General features: G+C 39.2%; 2 protein-coding genes across 3 annotated transcripts in view; one reads left to right on the top strand and one right to left on the bottom strand.

The window, feature by feature from the left end:
- Positions 1 to 12,947, bottom strand: part of iffo2b (intermediate filament family orphan 2b) — a 28,487-nt gene extending 15,540 nt beyond the window's left edge. For both annotated transcript variants that reach the window (XM_084928693.1, XM_084928691.1), the window contains exon 1: positions 11,868 to 12,947. In XM_084928693.1, the coding sequence (XP_084784819.1) occupies positions 11,868 to 12,370 (503 nt within the window). In that variant the 5' untranslated portion in view covers positions 12,371 to 12,947. The remainder of the gene's footprint in view (positions 1 to 11,867) is intronic.
- Positions 12,948 to 15,805: 2,858 nt separating this feature from the next.
- Positions 15,806 to 20,994, top strand: mrto4 (MRT4 homolog, ribosome maturation factor). Its single transcript, XM_084928695.1, has 8 exons — positions 15,806 to 15,910; positions 16,165 to 16,223; positions 16,339 to 16,442; positions 18,341 to 18,422; positions 18,511 to 18,578; positions 18,662 to 18,813; positions 20,323 to 20,399; positions 20,489 to 20,994. Exons 1-8 carry the CDS (start codon positions 15,883 to 15,885, stop codon positions 20,636 to 20,638), a joined length of 720 nt encoding a protein of 239 aa, XP_084784821.1. The 5' UTR covers positions 15,806 to 15,882; the 3' UTR covers positions 20,639 to 20,994.
- Positions 20,995 to 21,024: the final 30 nt, after the last annotated feature.

Here is a 21,024-nt window from a genome sequence, read left to right on the forward strand (position 1 = left end):
TGGTCTTAAATGTACCTTGGAGAGAGTGAGAGGTCTGAATGATCACACCAAATTAGGGCTGCAGCTACTGATTATTTTAGTAATCAAGTAATCCATCAATTCTTCCATTGATTATTCGTGTAACGGGATAAGAAATACCTTTGTCTTGTTAATAAGCAAAAATAAATATTCAAAAGAGAACAAAAATACCGTTCTTTCAAAATCTAAAAATATAAAATAGACTAAGGCATAAATGTACCTTTACTCTGTCTTCTTGAAAAGCTTTCTGACATAAACAGGAGGTGCTGAAAACAGATGACATGATGGTCTAGATGTTAATAATTAATATAAATAATAATTCAGTGTTCCACCTACTAACCCTCAGGTCCATGGCTCAGAGTTTAATGGCCCATGTAGATTTTATTGGCTTGTATAAAAAAGCTTTTATTTCTATATTTTTAAACATTTATGCAGTTGAATTAATGCAATATTTTATATTATTTCACTTTCAATCTGAAAAATGTTGCAAGAGCCTTGAAGTTAATATGGTCTAGTACACCCGATGGCCCCCTTTAGATTCACCCCTGTTTGCTGCTGGTATCACCTCCATGGAAAATAGGACGGCCAGCGTCAGCCTTCAGCAATCTGTATGATTTAACCAGCCTGGTATGACACTAAGCTAACAGTTCATCTGTATATTTTAATACAACTTCTGGAGACTTACTGCAGATTTTATTTGCACGCTGCTCCTAAATACTTTTTTTATTGCAGGTCTGTTTTTAGTCGCAAATGTGGGTGAAAAGCTCACGTTACATTGTTCTTTACATCGCGTGCATTAAACGAAACATCGAATCAAAGAATTTGTATTGAGAACTTTTTATAATCAAATTATTTGAAATACTCGATGAGTCATTGCAGCCCTTCACCAAATTCGTATGTATTTATTATTATTAGTTTATTAGCTAAGATTATTCATGGCATTATCTAATAGACACATGTGCTTGGATGGGGAAATCCAAACCAGTTATTTACTTTGCACAGTTACACATCATCACATGGTGTCTATGCACACACATCTGTTATCTGGTAACCACAGTGCATGTGGCATCTAACATTTCAACACTTGTCTTTTTATCTTCTCTTATGCGTTGACATTTTTTTATTAAAAAAAAATTTCATTTCAATTTTAGTACGTTTTTTTTGGTCACAGTATATTTACACTATATTGAAATATCACTACAGCAACATTTTAACATTAATTTACATTAACTGGTAAAGAAATTCACACATAACACACGTAACATTTCATCCACTGTTTAATTAACTGATGCTGAAATATGTTTAGGCATTAACACGCTGCAGTTCTGTACTTTCAGACGTTTAATAAAGCATTTTTTAATTACACCGAGACTAGTCCAGAGATGTAGTACTTCTTTGGAAAAGGATTGGGAAAACAAATAACATTTAGGATTAGAGGTTAGGTACTGGAAAATATAATTAGCGAGTTTGATGGATGTTCTGTCTAAAACCAGACATCTGAGTCTTAGTTTAAATTCCTACAAAAGCAGTGAGCATCGTCACAAGCAAGCATGGTTAAAGCTTCTATAAGCTTTGTTTACGTCACGGCTCATATAGCTGCTGCATGTCTTTACTCGGTGGACCAGCTTTTTCAAGATGAACTTGTTGCACCGCAACAGGGCACCAGCTTGTGCACAGCTCATGTTCCTGGGTTTTGTTTTTCTTGGATACTTAAAGTAATTTCCACTGATCAAAGCATCTATTTGAATAGAAGGCTTGGTGCAACTCCACTTGTCCTCCCTTCACATTAATGGACTGAAAGATAATTGGGAGCAAGTGTTGTAACATGTCTGACCTGCGCCCAAGCCTTGCTGCACTGGCTTTTCCAAGGTGTAAACTTGACTTGTTTGCACTAAGCACATGTATTATCTAATTGCTTAACTCTCAAAGCCAGTCAAGGGCCCCTTTTCCTTGGCCTGAGGCATACTACAGGAGAACAACCAATATAATGGGCGTTCACAGGTAATTATCAGCAGATTCCAACTCTTTGACCCAAGTTCACCCTGAAACAATGAATAACTGTTGTAAAAGTGAGGTGTTTATGAAGGCAGTGATTTTATGAACTGCATGGACTTGCAAAGATGTTGCCACTGTGAAAACACCCCAACTTAATAGTTTGTTTATGCTTACAATAGTTGGCAGTTAAATGTCTTTAATGAAACTGGCAGAAAGACCGAAGAGTTCCCGTGAGTAACAGTTTCACAATTACTGACATGAACCTGAAAGTGAAATTTTTACAGTGAAGTCAATTATTTTTTTCTTAATTGTTCTTATGCAATTCATTGGCCGCATTAATGTTTTTCTTCTCAGAACTCAAAAAAGGAAAGAATACAAGGATTCATCTGCCTGCGTATCATATTTGTGCAGTATGCAGGAGAGGGAGTGACAAAGCATTGTGACAGAAAATCAGTTTCCCCTGCAGTCTCCATAATCCACACTGCAAACTGACCCCACCCCACATCCTACAAAGAACACTACTCTACTGTTAAGTTGTTATGTTCCCACTGATTTATTCTTGCCCTATTATAGTGCTCTCATAATAGCTCTGGGCTCCTGTCTATTGACTTAACATACACAAAGATGTTTCGTTGCACAAGAACTGTAAAGACTTAACTGGTAAAAACATCTCATTAAATCCATGTCCTAACAGTTTTATAATTTTGGTAAGGGGGGGGGGGGGTTCTGCTGTGCAAATGATGTGGATTTGTTAGAATCACTGCAAGTGCATAAGACCACAATCAACAGCTTGCAAGTCTGGGCCATGTTTGGGTGGAGTACACAGGGAGTGACATCCCATCAAAGAAAAAAAGAAGATCAAGATATTCACTTCTGGCACAAATCCTCACTGGCCAGGGTGTGTACAGTGAAATTATGTGACACATAATAGAACTATGAGACAAACATCGTATTGTACGTCTGTGTACATACACCTGTTACACGATCACTGTCATATTTCAATTAAATCAGTTGCAACAATCTGAATCTAACGGCCTACAGTTCATGACACTGTTTCATAATGCACTGATGCAGTTTATAATGGATGTAAATGATCCACCACTTTCATTAAAAGAACTTTAAAAGCATACAACACTGATAGCATGTAGCACCTATGTTACAGTTTAACATCTCAACGTGTGCTCTACCCACTCTACCTCCTGAATTACAGCTGCCCTGGTATTTTATTAGAAACACACTTAAATGTTAAAAGTAATTTGCTGATTTTCTTCATTTTTCTATGCCTGCAAACTGGCTACCTTTTGATTTGGGTTGCTGCACTGATGTGTCAAATATAATCACAACTTCTGAATGACATAAACCAGTATGACTTATTCAAGAAAAAAAAAAGAAAAGATCAATCACTAATAAACTATGGTTTTCATGTATTATATAAAGTGTTTCCATGAAGAAACACAAAGACATAAGAAATAAAAGAAGAACACTTGGCCTCTGACCTTGAGGTCGAGATCAATGAGATTCAAATTCTTCTGAGATTTTTTTGTAGATACACCTATGGTATCAATTTAAAGCTCCTACGTCGCTTTCTTCTTGAGCTATCGCATTCACAAATGTAGGTGTCCATGCCGCTCACCCGCACAGCGGGGTGATGACTATACCCCATCAGCCTTTCACGGCTGATGGGGTATAGTCAAAGTACAAAAAAATCAATCAAAGGCTAGGTGTATGACCTAGATTAAAATAGCAATAGCATAATGTACTTATGTACCAAAATAACCTGAGAAAGGAATACCCACTGCTACTTCAATAGAAAGTCCAACAAAGGAAACAAAGAACAAAAACCAGGAATTGAAAATAAGTAAACAGAGACACAAAGAGTCTGTTAGCTGTAGGGAGCCAAAGCAAGAATAATGTATTCAGTGTGTCTCTACAAGTGGTCAGTCACCAGAAGCAAATTACAGCTATGGTTTTATAAAACACTGCTTAATACGTTGATTAGAACTGTTTTGGATTATTTAAAAGTTAAATATGGTGAGGTTGACAGCAAAATTTAGATTTCTACATCTCATTCGAAATAAAGTGGATTTTGAGTTGGTTTTGAGGTTGCCGTAGTCAACTTACATCATAATAATAAAGTAAGTAAGGAAATAAAATTTATTTATATTGTGCATTAAAAACCAAAGAGCTTTACAATAAAAACGATTTTAAAAAAAAAAAAAAAAAAAAAAAGTTCATTAAGGGTTCTCTGAGTGTGTGTTTTCAAGTTTCATAAATCCAATTTTTATATTTTAAATTTTAAAATTATTTGAAAAGTAAGTAAGTAATTCCTGAGACTGTAACTTTAACTCCACGTAGCTATTGTTTTCAATCATTTTCTTTACATTTTTACAAATTTCAAATGTTTGCCAAGTAGATTTCAGTTATTTTGTTGTAATCTGAATATGCAGTCCTGACTATGGTTAATTCGTTACTAACCAACTTGCTCAAAATCTATAGAAATGCAATTGTTAGGCACTGCCTCAACCCACAAAGGGTTCCTCAATCTTTGCAAAGTTAGGGTGACAGACAGAGTACCTTATCTCCTCCAATTATAAAGGGGGAAATGATATCAAGGAAACATTTACATAACAAGGAGAGCATGAGATTTCAGTGCCAAATATAAGAGCCAGCTGACTTTCATATGAGAGCTGATGCTAAATTAAAGTCAGGGGTAACTTGCTTATTAAGTATTGCACTGTACTACTGAAATATCTACTGCCAGAGCTACAGCTTCAGCCTCATTCCTCCAACTCATGTGAGGGAAGTTGGGGAGACATGAAAATAACTGTTAATAGAAGCTTTAATTTAAAAAAAAAATAAAAAATAAAAAAATAAATGCTCCGTCTCCAGTGAAGAAAGCTGCAGTGTCAAAACACAGCTCTGATTTATATTTTTAATAACCCTTGACGGTCTTAGCAACACAGAAATCAACAACAAATGAATGCTTGAATAAAAAGTTACAATATTATCAGCTGAAACGGATGTATTTAGAGATTCAATTTTCTGAGTGTTTTTTCAACAGGTCATGACTAAAAATCGGTGTTAAAATCACTAGTTTAAACAAACATTTACTTTCTTTAACTAGACCAGCTTTTGCTGATGCAACAGCTATAATGAAAATGTTGCCACAGTAGGTCAAAGCACTTTGGCTACGTTCACACTGCAGGCGAAAGCGTATCAAATCCGACTTTTTTGACCCTATGCGACCCATATCCGATCATGGTATGACAGTGTGAACATCAGTGTGATCCGTCTTTTACGTCACGGACACAAGACAGACGAGTCTCACACTACATTAAGATTTCCACCAAGCTCAAAGGGAAGGCACATGTGGACTTCTGTGCTGGAAGTTCAAGCGCTGAAACATATTTAACACCGCTGTCATGCTCTGACGCACACATGTATGTTATATATAGTGCCCAAAGTGCCTGTATATGTTTTTGGAGTGCCTGGTAAACCAGCATTTCCTCTCGAATAACAAGCTTTAGAAATACAGACATTATTAAGTCAGCACGCTGTGCCAGCATATTAGGAGCTTTAGCTGCAAAAGCATTGCAAACTGAGCAGATCTGAACCGAAAGCCAAAGGCACATTATTAGGTCTATATAAAGATTAGGTCTGTTGATTAATAACTTAATCTGTCTCCTGCTTTCCCTGTAACTGTCGCAAGGCTTTCCAACCCACAAAAAAACCCTTCTGCACAGTCAGTCCAGTCTATATTTGCCATAGCTGCTTACCACCGACAGGTGCATTCCTGCACTTTTAAATATGGCAATGCGCCACTGCTCTCAGCTGTATCGATACCCATGAATAATCAACCACAGCTGCATAGCACAGCAGCAGCTCCAGACACTGAGAGAAGAAAGGCTTGTGAAGGGAGATGGGGAAACACTATAAACTAGGTTTCCTTTTTTGCAACGCCGCTGCTATAGCATCTTCACAGTAAGTGACAGTTTCAGTCAATTATTGTGAACAAATCTCACGAATAAACGACAAACACTGATTTAAACTACATAGCAATATTATGTATCTACATAAACCTGTCAAATGTAACAAGTTACCAGTAGCAAATTACTTATTTGCAGTCCAAAATCCAAAATTATTAATGATTTTATCAAATAGGCCGGTGCTTCCATTAAAAAACATTACTCACACAGTAGAAAGTAAGGCATCCTCAGGGTGTTCAGACTGATAAACTTTTGGTACTCCTGTGTAGTGGCTACTTGACCTTTCTGGTTCATAATCTTTTACAGCCAAACATACCTAAAATACCTCATCACACGCTGCATTCATCTGGGGATCTGTTGCCTTCACAGACTCTCTGTGGTGTTGAGAAGAAGGTCCTTCTTCTCTTCCTTCCCAACTTATCCGTCATTTTGGGAATCATTGATCATTAATGTATTTTTGGATAAAAGTTGAGGTGTACAGCATAGACAAATAAGCAGTATCAGCAGCTCTTTTCCTTTACATATTTCCACTGAGTATAATCCAGGTTTGTAAAGCTTTTAGACCCAACAGAATGGATACGACCTACGATTCTAAAGTCAGCAATTTGCCTTGAAAGATTAAAAAAAAAACATGTTGTGAACTAAGAAGGAGCATAGACAAACAGTACAGACTCTACTCTGGAGCTCAGTAGCCTGAGTGAACTGATCTCTCTTTCTCTTGCTCTGTATCTCAGCAGCAGGATGCCTTCCACTTTGAGAGGCCCCAGTTCAGTGCTGCATGCCAGGATGTGGCGCAGGGCTGGCTGGATGTTGAAGCCTTGGTGCTAGGTGACGGCTTAGAGAAAATCCCTCTCCTGAATAGACGGCCTGGATTATAAGCAGGGCAGGTCAGCACCACAGACACACACAAAGGCTCAGGAGCTCATCAGCACAGCGCTTTGCTCTTCATCAGGAAATATGATATTTGAAACACAATGCAGGCGCTGACTTTGGAATTGCAGTTTACCTCTCCCTGTAATTTGTTACAGTAGTTTACTGATTTTCAAAGGAGAGGCTCAGCTTCGATGTTCACCTCTTTGACGCACAGGAACTGAGATCAAAGGCTCGGGAAAAGCGTCTTTACTGAATTCTCATTGCATTGATCCACGCACGGCTAAATTCAGCTACATGTGAATTATTCATGCCGGAAGAACATGCCCTGGAGGCCCAGTGACTGTTCTGCCTCCCCCTGTCTCCATACTGTGATCCAGCAGGACAGTTGTTTGGCCTCAGATCACTGATGAAATAAACAACCAATTAGGAGTGGCCACCGCAACGACTGGGAACCGCCGATCTCATATCTCAACTGGAGCTCAGCCTCTCACTGACATGTCCTTTAACGCTGCAGTGGGAACTACACTGGAAAAGTTGGTTATAATAATGCAAATTATACAGCTCTCAGAATTTGTATCCATCAGCTCTACTTAACATAAATGCATGCCGTCTACAGTATCATTTATGTACTTCTCTTTTATCTTATATTTTTATGCACCTATTTGAAAATGTATCAGCACGTTATTTCCAAGAATAACTGCCGTCTTTCACTCCCTGCCTGTCCTCCTGTGCGGCAATCTGCATAATGGCTAAAGCCATCTGCGGTATCTCTGTGCAAAAAATATAAAATGCAAAACTTTAAGCAAATTGCCACTGCCTATGAAGACAAGACAACTGTCACAGTGAACTGGAAACACTATCTGTTCTTAGCGTGTGTTGCCGGTTGTCAGATATGCTCATCGGCTTCAGCAACGCTTCTCATGTCCTTTCAAACATTATCACATAATGACGGCAATTACTGGGAGAGTCACACTGACACCCCAAGTGATAAAAGTATAATGAAGAAGGAGGAATAAAAACAGTGTGAACTGGGTGTGCTGGCAATGACCTTACCCATCTTCCTTTGCACGGCTATGACAGAAATGTAACCCCACAGTCCCGACATTGTGGCATTACGTGGATAAGTTGGATGTCTGATTTGTAGCGCTTCTTCTTTGACAATAGGTACAGTATGCTAGTGTGCGGGAGACAGACAGTGGGACTGTGTGTGTTTGAGCAGACTTTTTCACATGACAGCAATGAATTAAAAGAAAGAATCTGATAGGTTAGGTTAGACTTTGGATAAAATCCACACGAAGTTAGGAGCTTTTCCAGATGCACAAATACAGATTAGCTTTGAAAGAACATGCTGTTCTCTATACAAATAGGATTTTGAACAATGGAGAGAAACTGATTTGGATACAGGATTGAGGCCAGTTGAGATTTTTGGAACAATGAATTTTGAACATTTTATTTGTAATAATGCATCGCACAACAACTCGATTTCTTCTTCTCTGTCTTAGTCTGCACCTGCAGCAGATCTTTCTTAAATGTAAATCATTCCTTAATGAACTCACACTTTTGGTTGCTGAACTGCACTAACTATACACTCATCAACCACCTTCGGTACACCCAGCTAGAAATGAGTTGAAACTCTTTTGTCTTCAGAGCTGACTTAATTCTTCATGACATAGATTCAAACGGCTGCTAGAAACGTCCCTCAGAGATTCTGGTCCATATTGACATGTTAGTATCACATAGTCGCTGCAGATTTGTCAGCTGCACATCCCAAAGGTGCTCTACTGGACTGATGTCTGATGATTTGAGCACATTGAACTTTTTGTCATGTTAAAGATGCCAGTTTGAGATGATCTGAGCTTTGTGACATGACGCATTATTTTGCTGGAAGCATCCATCAGCAGATGATACAATGATAAAAAAAACGATACTCACTTGGTGCTAAGGGTACCATAGAATATCAACCACACTGTATGACCACCACAAGCCTAAACCACTGATGGAAGGCAGGATGGATCCTTGTTTTTAGGTTGTTTACATCAAATTCTGACCCTACCTCTGAAATCGTAACTCATCAGACCAGGCAATGTTTTTCCAGTCTTCTATTGTCAAATTTTGGTGAGTCCATGCGAAACGTAGCCTCTTCTGCTGCTAAATAGGTTGTTGTGCATTCAGAAATGTGCTTCTGCATACTTTGTTTATAATGAGTGGTTACTTGAGTTACTGTTGTTCTCCTATCAGCCAGAAGTGACCTGGTCATTCTCCTCTGACATTAACAAGAGCTTTCACCTAGAGCCGCTCACTGCTATATAGTAGTAGATGAGCAGTTTCTGAATTACTCAGACCAGCTCGTTTGGCACCAAAACCACAACACATTCAAACTCACTTAAATCACCTTTCTTCCCCATTCTGATGCTTGGTTTGAAGTGCAGCAGGCCATCTTGACCATGTCTACAAGCCCAAATTCATTGCGTTGTTACCCTGTGAATGGCTGATTAGGTATTTGCATTTAGAAGAAGATAAACAGATGTACCTAACAAAGTGGTTATCTCTACCTCTTTTGTTGTATTTCATATATTTTCTTTGAGAAAAACATTCTTTTTCTGTGTCTTAGATGCTTTAATGGTCTCCATTAGCACTGCTCACATACATAACAGATGATGCAAAAGGACTTTTTAAAACATTATTTACTGAGTATAGTCTATAGAACAATAGAGTGCACAATGTCTGCAAGCAGGTTTATGATTATTTATATTGTACCTGTGAATATTTTTTTAAATTTATAATTACTTAAGTTCAAATTTAAGATGAAATTTAAGTTCAAAGATTAGACAGATTGTTAAAATTTGTTACTTAAGTTTCATTTTGATGTTTCTTGGAATTCTGACCAGTGTTTTTTTCTATTTCTGTTAATCTGGTGTTTAGCATTAATCTCCCTTCCATGTATTCAAGCATTCTCTGCAACATAACATCTCATGAAATTAGTTCAGAGTGCATTGCTTTACCTCTTGGTCAGAAAGAGCTTCACTGTAAAATGTCAGAAGTAAACATCTGAACAGCTCATGGTAACCATGTTGGAATGCAAGCGGCCAAATCAGAAACAAGACAACTGCCGATCCATCTTTTTGTGCGTGTCCACACTGCTAAAACTTTAATAAATCACCCTGAATGTGGGAGAGCACTGTGGTGGCCTCCATGGGGAATGAAGACGCCTTACAAAGCAGTCTGTACCACACAGAGAGGGACGAAGGGGTGGAGGGCCTGCAGAAGGGTGGAGCGAAGGAATGGCTGAACACAAAGAACACAGAACAGAAAAGGCATGGCAGGATGGGGCTCAGGGATTGAATGCTGAAACGTGACAGTAGTAAAGAGGATTTAGACTGGGAGACAGAAAGAAAAGCAGGGCAGTGAACTCAGCGATGATGCAATTATCAAGCTCAGAGCAAGGAGGGAAAGAGAGAGGCAGGCAAATCGATAACAATGATTATTGGCCCATAAAAACATGCTTGGAATGCACTTTGATTGTCACTTATCCAGGTGTAAAAGAAATTCCACAACACTTGTGATATAATATACATTTTAAAAGCAAACATGTAAAGTCATTTTTGCCAAAAAAAGATCCAGATCTTGGATTTCAGCTGCAGGAATTTTAAATCTGGCCACTCTCCCAGTCACTGCACTTTATCTTCCACAGGAGAAATGCACAAAAAAGGATATGCTGGTGTTACAGGAATGACTGGACAGGATATCCAGTTTCCCAGAGGAGTGGGAGAACACACACATTCTGTGTCACTGAGTCAGTGTGCTCACACGGAAGTAAGCGTTCGTCATAGACGACCTCACCGACCAGACAGAGGCCTGTAAAAATGCCTCTCTGCTTGACTCATGACGCCAAACAGAAGCAGGCGGTTGCTTGGCAATCCCCACACCCCCTCCAGTAGCCGGCCAAGACGGCCAGCAGTCACACACTCACAGTCAGCTAGGGATCCTACAGTGAGTCCACAGGCGGACACAATTAGTATGACTAAAAAGAGAACAATTGCTGAAAACCGAGCCGTGCAAAGGAATTTCCGCAGAAATGGGAAAAAAACGGGATCAGTTAAATTCATGGAAAAACGTGTTTGGTTAACTAAAGTGCCAAACAGCCACAAACAGGATGTACTAGCTCAAGTGACACTGTCACTGTGATAGCTGTCATCACGCTCCTCTATACCTGTCAGATGAGCATCTGGATATATTGTCTAACCACGTCCACACGGGAGAAGAAAAGCCACAATAATAAGTTAGAAGTGACAACATGAGCCAAAATTACCAATCATGTCTCTTAATAAACTTTTTTTTCCCCTTGACAGACAGATCAGTCCTCATGTTCAGCTAACTTCAATCCAAAGTAAATGTAGAAGTTTGTAAAGAGACAAATGTGTGGTTTGTCTTGTGGAAAAAAAACTTACTGATGGATGACTTTAACGACTACTTGAAAACTGGCTGAGTTCCTGCCTAACTTCCCAAATACTGAGAAACAGTTTTGCTCAAAAGTGAACTATTTAACACATGAGAAGTGCATTCAATAGCAATTATATTCCCAGATTTACTGTAAAGGAAAACATGTTTCCCCTTTATAAACCGCTATCAACTTGACTCATTGAATGAGTCAGCCCTTTTGTGTAACTAATTACAATCTAGAGTATAATAGGGAATAATTGCAGGTATTGTGTGTCTGTCCGTTATGATATGACATTTCTTTTAAACGTTTCAGTATCTTTGTGTCTGTGCATCTATGTAAATGCAAAGGAAAGAGCTTAAGGGAGCAGCTTCCCTATTAGCAGCTTTTTATCAAGAAATACATTTCGGTGGTGGGGGCTTCACCATTCACTCAAGGCCTTAAATTTCTTGCTGCTCCCCTGCAAACTACAACTGGACATATCCTAGCGTGAGATTATTTGAGCATATAAAATACCCGCACACAACTTTCACATTAATAGTGTTTACTTTACTCACTTTTTCCTGTACTCGTCCCTCTCCCGCTTGACTTTGGCCAGCACGTTATACAGAGCCCTCAGTTCTGGGGTAATTGTGTCAATTTGGACACCAACTCCGTCCGGATGCGTCCATGTCACCCCGGGCCCTTGCAGGGTCTCAAAGCGCTCCCCTTGCCTCCTGACGTGGGTGAAACTCCAGATGGTGCCCGGCAGTCTCGACTCGGGACCGTCCGTCTGCACGGCGACTTCACGGGTGTAAAGGTGGCGGTACTGCGGTCTCTGCAGAGCTTGCTGCAGCTGGCTTTCCAGCAGTTTGTTTCTCCTCTCCAACTCGTGCACTTTGGCGAGGAAGCAGCGGAAACGCAGGTTGAGGGTTTTCAGCACGTGGATGTTGGAGCCCAGGTCGTTTCGCAGGGCGCTGGTCACCGCACCCGAACCGGTGGGAGCGCTGCAGACCGGACCGGACGGGGTATCGGAGAAAAACAGCGAGCTCATGTTGGTAAATAACAAAACTCCGTTCATCCACCTATGACTCTGTCTGGTTTAAATAAAACAGCAACACTTGTGGTTTCTTTATCGCTGCATATTCCTTGAAAATCCCTCACTCCCTCGGGGTGAGTTTCTCTTTACAATGCAGATGCAGACAGTGATTCAGTGATTGAGCAACTGGAGAAGGGTTGACCATCACTATCCCCGCTGCTGCTACTGGACGTTTAAACCCGAGATATTAACAAAGACCCCCTTCAGCGTGGTGTGGGTTCACACAACGAACCAGAAAAGTCCCTTAAGAGACACAGCGAGCATCATCTTCTGAAGGACCGAGTGGTTTGACGCAGACCGCAAGAATCTCCAGCAGCAGCAGCACTTCCCGTCACCCTCATGTCTCCGTCTGCCTTTGCTTTGTCAGGAGCTGCTGATGCTGTGCGAGTTCATATAGCCAGCCGACAGAGGAGGAAAATGGTCCACCTTCTTTCTTTATCATGCCCAGTTTACCGCGGCTCTATCCGGTCTCCATGTGGCGCGGTGTGGCAGGATGCAGCGCCGCAAAGCCCGGCCTCTCCGTGGATCATGTTGCAAAGTGCTAAACTAGGCACTATCACCTCTAGGAGCCCCTCCCACCTCCCTACCCCTGTCTCTCTCTCTCACACACACACACTGACGAAAGGGATCGACGGGCTGAGGAAGGCTTAAGTCTAATTAATAGGATAAAGTGAACTATAACTTAATTTCTTTTCTTAAGTCAGGCCTGACGTTTTTGTGCGTTTATTAGAATAATGAATCGTTTCTTTTATTTAAACAAGTATCAATATGAAACCTTTACCACAATAATAAACGTGTATATTTTTATAGGAACACACAATGTGGCAGTTTCTGTCTGCACTGTATTACTGTATTACTCTGTATGTGATATGTTTGAGTTTTAGCGAAGTCACAGTCTGATTGGTTGCTTTTTTCCAAATTCCATAGGCCTGCAGTATATTTCCAAAATATTGTATTGCAATAATAATAATTGTATATTATTGTATAAAAACACACACACAAGACCTGCATTTACAGCATCGGTGCAAAGAATAGAAATAAGAGAGGGCTATTATGTCCTTATGAAGGAATCATTCGAACATTGTATGTTTTTTTACGTTTATTTGCTTTCGTTTTGATTTCCTTTCTTCTTGTCTTGTCCTAACATGTCTTATGCCTTTTTGATGTTACTTCTTTATTATTATGTCACACAGTATACACCTATAGTCTGTAGGATTATCAAGATCATTATGTGAAAGGGTGATATCACAGTGGATAAATCTATGATTACATCATTTCCGAAGCTGACAAAATGCCCCTCGTGCCCAAACAACTCATAAAGGCCCAAACTTGAACAAGTGGAAATCTTTTGCAAATAAAACAAAGACAGACACGGTTATAAGAGCAAGTGGCTCAAGCAAGTATGCACCTTTGAGCATTTTATACATTTGTCACATTCGGCTACTACACTTATGAAGGTGTTTTGCTCATGCGCCACCTAGCGGATTAATCCGTCCATTGTCCTTATTATCTTAGAATTAACTTTGCATCTTCATCCAAGTCCAAAGACATTTTAGTTCAGAAATAAGTGATGCAAACAGACCAGGTTCCTCATTAATTTTCCTTATATTGGCTTATTATTTTTGCTACAAAGTAAGCCATTTTAAATAACTTATCTTAAATAAGTTGTGCTGCCAAATTTCATGTATTTCTAGAGGAGACGAATGTCTTGCTTATAAACTGCTATGAACACTGGTGTTAGATCTTTAGTAATTTATTTAATTCATGTATTCCATTATATACATTATTTATTCCAAAAGTTATTCAATAGCACATAACAAAATAGATGATAGAAGTTGCTGCAATAGGTCTAGGCTGCTGGGGATTCAGATGATGCACTGAATTTTCTTCTTCAGTCACGTTTTTCATTTACTATGCGTTTATACAGCTCTCTGTATTTAGTTATTATTAATTTCTGGCTCTCTTTCACTGCATGTTTCTGATCTGTCTTCATCCACTAACCCCTAACCGGTAGTGGCAGATAGTTGCCTCTCCTTGGTTGGTTCTCCTGCAGGTTTCTTCCTGTTCAAAGGGACCTTTTCCTCCGTGGGTTCACATATGATTGAGGGTGGCTCGATCCCTGGCTCCTCCAGTCTGCAAGATACTAACCCCAAGTTCACACGGAGTGTGAATGTAGTTAGCATAGAGACTTGTGAGATTGGGTGAATGTGGCATGTTATATAGAGCACTTTGAGGGAGAGTAGAAAAGCGCTATACAAGACTCAGTCCATTTACCATTGTGGGGGTTTTTATCTGTTTTTCTTGTATTACTATAGGGTTGTTACCTTGCGATATAAAGCGACTTGAGGCAACTGTTGTTGTGATTTGATGCTGTATAAATAAAACGGAATTCAACGTAAATAAATAAATAAAGTAGGTAATAATAAGTGGCTAGAATGGATGAAATAATAATAATGATGAAGATCGCAAGAGAACAGAAAAAATATTTAAATGAAATAAAATAGTTAAATAAATAAAAATGTAATGATAAAATTATAAATAAATAATCACTGCGTGTATAACATGTTATCAAGCACCATCACTAGTGTGCCTAGTTTGATGCGAAATGTATTATTTAATCCATAGGTGTCAAACTCTGGCCCGCGGGCCAAATACCAAATTACTATCAGAGCTGGCCTACTGGTATTATACAGCTAATATATATACTGTTTAGTATTAAGCTTTGCTTGTTCCATATTCAGTTTTTTAGCAAAATGTGTTTGAGTCCATAAGAAAAGATTCATTCTTATATCTGGAGGAATAAATATATTTCAATAAATATTAACGTTAGCCTGCGACTTTGTTCCAGTTTTGAATTTTGGCCCACTGTGTATTTGAGTTTGACACCCCTGATTTAATCCATCCATCCTCTTCAGTTTATCCTTTTCAGGGTCGCGGGTAGATGGAAGGAGGGGGGGGCGCTGGTGTCTATTCTAGCTGTCCAGGGCGATAGGCAGGGTACACCCTGGACAGGTCGCCAGTCTGTCGCTGGGCTAACACACGGACACAGACAACCATTCGCACCTAAAGGCAATTTATCGTTTCCAATTAACCTATACCCGCTAACTGCATGTCTGGATTGCGGGAGGAATCCGGACTACCCGGAGAGAACCCAGGCAAACACGGGGAGAACATGCAAACGTACACACTGATGGTGGAATTGAACTCAGGACCTTCTTGCTGTAAAACAACAGTGCTAACCACCGTGCTGCCCGTATCATTTAATCTTACTGTGTAATTTATTTCAATTCAGTGTTATTTATATAGCAGCAAATCACAATATCTTAAGGTGACAAAAATTATAGAAGTCAAGCATTTATTTTTTATTAATACATATATAACGCTTTTTTTTGTTTTATGTCAGGCAGTACACGGTCAGCCATGCTAAACAGAAACACTTGGGGTCCTTCTACTTCACGTGTGTGTCTGCTGCTGTGGCATCGTGAGGAGGAATCATGCCGAAATCAAAGAGAGATAAGAAGAGTGAGTAAAGCACAGTACATCTTTTTCAAGTGTAAAAGCATATGGGCGTCGGTGAAGTGTTTTAAGTGATGTTGTATTTGTAAAACTTCTTTTTCACTAGTGAAAGCTACCAAAAGAGAGCTAACTAAAGCTAGCGTTAGCTTAACTGCCTCAGCATGGTTGTACTCCTGGCTGCTCATTGATACATGCACGTGTTTTACGCAAACTGCTGGCTGACATTTGTTCATCGTGAGTTTTCGCATTTTTCCCCTCAGTTTCTTTAACGAAAACAGCCAAGAAGGGGCTGGAGTCAAAACAGAAGCTAATTCAGGAGGTGAGTATTTTCAGTGCTGCAGTCACCATCTTTGTAACGGGGACGTGTTAAGTTCAGCTAGGCTAGGTCTGTTCCAAAACACCTGAAGTACCTAAACCTCATTTCTATTCTTTAGTTGCGGGAATGTGTGGACACCTACAGAAACCTGTTCATATTCTCGGTGGCTAATGTGAGGAATAACAAGCTGAAAGACATCCGGACAGCGTGGAAACACAGCAGGTAAAGACATCTCCAAAAGTTGATTCTGTTCATCTGGACGTAGCGTTTTCAGTGGGAGAAACGTTTCGTCACTCATCCAAGTGACTTCTTCAGTCTCAGCTGACTGCAGGTTTCCCCAGTCTTATAAACAGTACATTTGCATAATGACCGAAACCAGCCCACTGAAGGAACAATGGGGTGGGAGGTCAGTTCCTTCATCATGATTATGCAAATTCTCATGACCATTGATCAACAACTACTGATCAAAGCCCACTGATCAATGGCCATGAGTACCATTCACAGAGAGTTGGGGAATGGCTGCAATCACAGCATTGTACGATGGCAAAAGATATACCCCTAGGCCCCCTCCTCGATTCAGAGATGGTCTTTCCCTTTTCACGTCAGGTAATGACATCTTAGGGTTCTGATTTCAAGGCTCAGTCCTAGTACTGCACTAAGGTACGTGTGTGTGTATCAAGGATCGGGTTGCACTTGGTTTTCTCGGTGGCATTGCCACCTATACTCATGTTGGAGCCCTTCGAGAAAGAAATTATTACATGGACAACCCCAATTTGTAAGATATTGGGATGCTGTGTAAAATATAGATATGAAGACGTGTAAATCACCTAAACCCATATCCACAATAGAACTTAGAAAACGTATCAAATTTTTTGAACTGAAAAAAGGTAAAAATCTAGCTTAGTTTGAATTTGATAGCAGCAAAATATGGACGCCCTGTTTTCCAGACTAATGAACTTGTTATCAGAACTTGGGTAAAAACCTGGATCAGTGTCTACACGTTTGGAAAGTACTCAGAGGTATATAAAGGTTTAAACATACTCCCATCCTCCCATCCATCCATGTTTCAGCAAGAAAATGCTAATGCATATATTACAACAGCATGACTAATAAGTAGAACAGTCTGGGCGCTAAAGTAGACTGTCTAATATGTAGACCTATGACCAACTAAAAGCATTTGGAATGAAAAATATGACAAAGAATGTGTGAATTTTAGATAGAAAACACTTAGAGATAGAAAACAGTGCATGTATGAATGTTTATTTGAATTATATATGTTGTATAAAGCACTTTGAATGCTCAAGAAGGCGTCCATTTACCATGAAATTTGCAAAATATTGCTTTAGGTTTTTCCTTGTCTTAATTTTATTTGAGTGCAGTAGTGCGAGCAGGTATATGGCAAGGTCATAGAAACTTTAAAAAATTCAGATTTTGTGGCCAATTTCCTCTAGATTGCATGTGTTCTTCTTTAGGTGTCAGTTTTCCACTGTCGTATAGTATGAGGCACCAGTTACAGTCTCTAACGACTACATTTTCCCCCTCATCTTAAGTTGCCTGTTAGTAGGCTTGATTATTTTAACAGAGCCAGTAAGTAGGATGCACTTCTGCAGTTACAGTCAAGTGGAGGTAAAATTACATCAAAGAGAAGAGGAGGAGAAATTGAATTAAAGGCATGAAACAGAGTTTTCTATAGGTTAGTCTTTTGTGTGTAGAAGAGATACTATTTTGGGGGTTTCTTGCTTATAACTCCTTTTTAAGTATGGAAATTAAAGTTTTTGGTAAAATAGTACAATTAATATACACGTTGACTATGGGATAAGGAACATTACTGAATGGGTACAATAGGTGTGGATTTTTTTCTAGAAGAAAAGTAACCATATTATCTCATAGTTAAACATCTTGTCTATTGATTGTTATTGGTCAGCAATCAGCTTAAAATATCAATCATTTTTAAAAAGTCAGCATCATTATGATTTGTGTTTGTTTTTTTTATGGGATACGCTTGAATCCTATCTTGCAGCATGTTGATATGAACCAAATTTCTCAAAAATGTTAAACAAGTATTTGGAAAGAGCCTATATTTATTCAACAGTGTAAATGATATCATCTCTGTTCCACAGATTCTTCTTCGGCAAAAATAAAGTCATGATTATTGCTCTGGGGAAAAGAGATACAGATGAATACAAAGATAATTTGCACAAGGTAAGCAAGATCTCAGACAAACTTGAAAAGTTACTGCTGTGGTTTACTGCCGTCACTCAATATGTTTATTCATTTTGATAATGTTCAGGTCGGCAAGCATCTGCGTGGAGAAGTGGGTGTACTATTCACAAATAAAACAAAGGAGGAAGTACAAGAGTAAGGCTTTGCTAAATTCATCTTTGTTGCAGTGATCCTCCAATGTCTTCATTGAATCACTAAGAGATGTTCTTTACCCACAGATATTTCAGTCATTTCAAAGAGGTGGATTATGCTCGCGCAGGAAACCAGGCTCAGATGGATGTGACGCTGGATGAGGGACCCCTTGAACAGTTTACTCACTCAATGGAACCCCAGTTGAGGCAATTAGGGCTTCCTACTGCTCTAAAGAAAGGTGAGATTAAAGGACTGTTCTCGTCACCCACTACAACACCGTGGCTCAATGGATTTTAACTTTTTAAAATTGGTATTAATTAATGGAGGTCTGTGACTTGACAAATCACAATCTGTATATAAAAGATGGTTGTAGCTTCCAGGACTGAAAAGTGTAATCAATGTGGAAGTGGCTTAAACTGACGTTCTTTATAATGATCAGCATGTGGCATCTGGTTAAAAAAAAAAAGACTGTACAGAAGTCCAAGTAAATGCTTCCCTGTACTACAGAGCTTTTACTTGCCCTAACATTGGTAATTATGCTAAGAAGTCACACGAAGGTGATTATCAGCTCAGTAAAGTCAGCCCAGAGTTTCCACAATCAGTCCCCAAAAAAGGCAATGTTTGCAGCATATGGTCACTCACATATGCTGTCACAGGTATTGTGACAGCAGACTGGCATACTTTACAAATAAAAAAAGTAAAATATGTTAGATCAAAAAAGGTTCAAAAGCACTCTAGGAATATATCTGTGTGTTAAGTGGTGTGGTTAGCAAGATTGTAAAAGTGCGAAGTAAAATCTATTTATTTTCCCAGGAGGGGAAAAGTGGCAAAGACCTATCAGTAAAACTGCCCTGTCATTAAACATGGCAAGCTCTGACTGTAATTACAGTTAAATTAAAGTGTTGCCTAAGTGTAAGTAGTTTTCCCCAGTGGTTTGAAACAGGCTGTATGCGTGCATAAAACAAATAAAATCGTACTTCAAACTAGTAAATGGACTCATTTTTCTGAAGTCAACAAGTTCAAGGTTTAGGATATTGCTCTGTTAATAATTGTAGAAAATGTCAAATTACTTGCCCGTATAAAATTGTTAGTAGAAAGCAGGAGAGAAAAAATGGATGAATAAAGTTGCTCCGAGGAATTTTTTTGGACCTTCATGGAAGGACAGACTTGATATTTGCATCTGTGCTATATTCTGGAGAACTGATTGGTCACTGGTTTTGTGTGTTGATCTCTTATCTTAAACATGATCTGCTACAAAGCAGGTTAGGGCTGATGTTACCATGGCGATATACCGTAGTAAGACGTGAACAATCTTTGTAATGTTAAAACTTGAAGTTGGCTTAATAAGCCCCAAATCGTTTTTCCGTAGTATAGGTGAGTTTATAGCCTCTGTCAAATGATGTCCAGCTTGTGAATAAGATGCATGTAAGGTGAAAAAGGACGATGAGATAGAACAGGGCAGACCAAACCTGTGACTGACAAGTGGCCATCGCGTGACGGTGCTGTGTCAGTCATTTGTTTGTTAGTTCCACCCCTCACATCTTATTTCAATACTGAAAGATGGCAACAGGAAGTTGAGGCTTCACTTTAAGTGGGAGATGTATTGTAGCTACAGTATATACAGTCTATGTAAGCAATATCAGGCTTCTGCTTCAAATCAGGTCCGAGTCGGTATTAGTATGTTCACGAAATGTGTGAATTCACTGCTTTTAAATATAAAGCCAACTTCTTTTATCTTGTGCTACAGGAGTGGTAACACTGCTGAAGGACTATGAAGTTTGTAAAGAGGGGGACACGCTCACTCCAGAGCAGGCTCGTATTCTGGTGAGTTCTTGTTTTTTACTTGATTAAAAATGTTGACTGTCACACACTAAATGTATTTCAGTTGACTGAGGGTTGTTTTTTGTCCACAGAAACTCTTTGGTATTGAGATGGCAGAATTCAAGGTGCAGATCAAGTGTATGTGGAACTCAGAAACAGGCGAGTTTGAGAACTTCGCTGGTGAGGAAGAGTCTATGCAGGATGAGGAAGATGATAATGATGATGAAGATGATGCAGAATGAAACTTCTGCAAGGCGGGAGAATTTTTAAGAAAATTCCTGCTTTCAAAAGCAGACGGACATTTCATTTAGCTTTCATCCTGACAGCCAGTGCTGCAGTCTGTAGTCTCTCTGGTCTTTTTATACCTACAAAACATGAACTCCTGTCCTTCATCTTGAATTTTAGTTTTGGACAATGTGGACTGTATTCAAAGGATTAAATCGTTTGGGATGTCATTGTTCTCCAAGTTTCCTCAGCACAGTGAGGGACTGATATTGTGTGGAAGTCCCTTTCCTTTCAAACATCAATGTAAATCACTGTTCATGTTAAACCAACACTCATGAATAATATACACGTTTTGTTGATGTGACAAATTTAATCCAGATTCTTCAGAAAGTTATTTTTCCAC

The sequence above is a fragment of the Perissodus microlepis genome, chromosome 5 (genome assembly GCF_051167445.1).
Source record: "Perissodus microlepis isolate ML-2025 ecotype Zambia chromosome 5, ASM5116744v1, whole genome shotgun sequence".
Classification (NCBI taxonomy): Eukaryota; Metazoa; Chordata; class Actinopteri; order Cichliformes; family Cichlidae; genus Perissodus; species Perissodus microlepis.

Bases quoted from the DNA above. Each gene is read 5' to 3' on its own strand.
- mrto4 (XM_084928695.1), top strand. From the start codon at position 15,883: ATGCCGAAATCAAAGAGAGATAAGAAGA. The intron at 15,911-16,164 runs GTGAGTAAAGCA...TTTTCCCCTCAG, and splicing joins ATCAAAGAGAGATAAGAAGA to TTTCTTTAACGAAAACAGCC. The intron at 18,579-18,661 runs GTAAGGCTTTGC...CTTTACCCACAG, and splicing joins ACAAAGGAGGAAGTACAAGA to ATATTTCAGTCATTTCAAAG.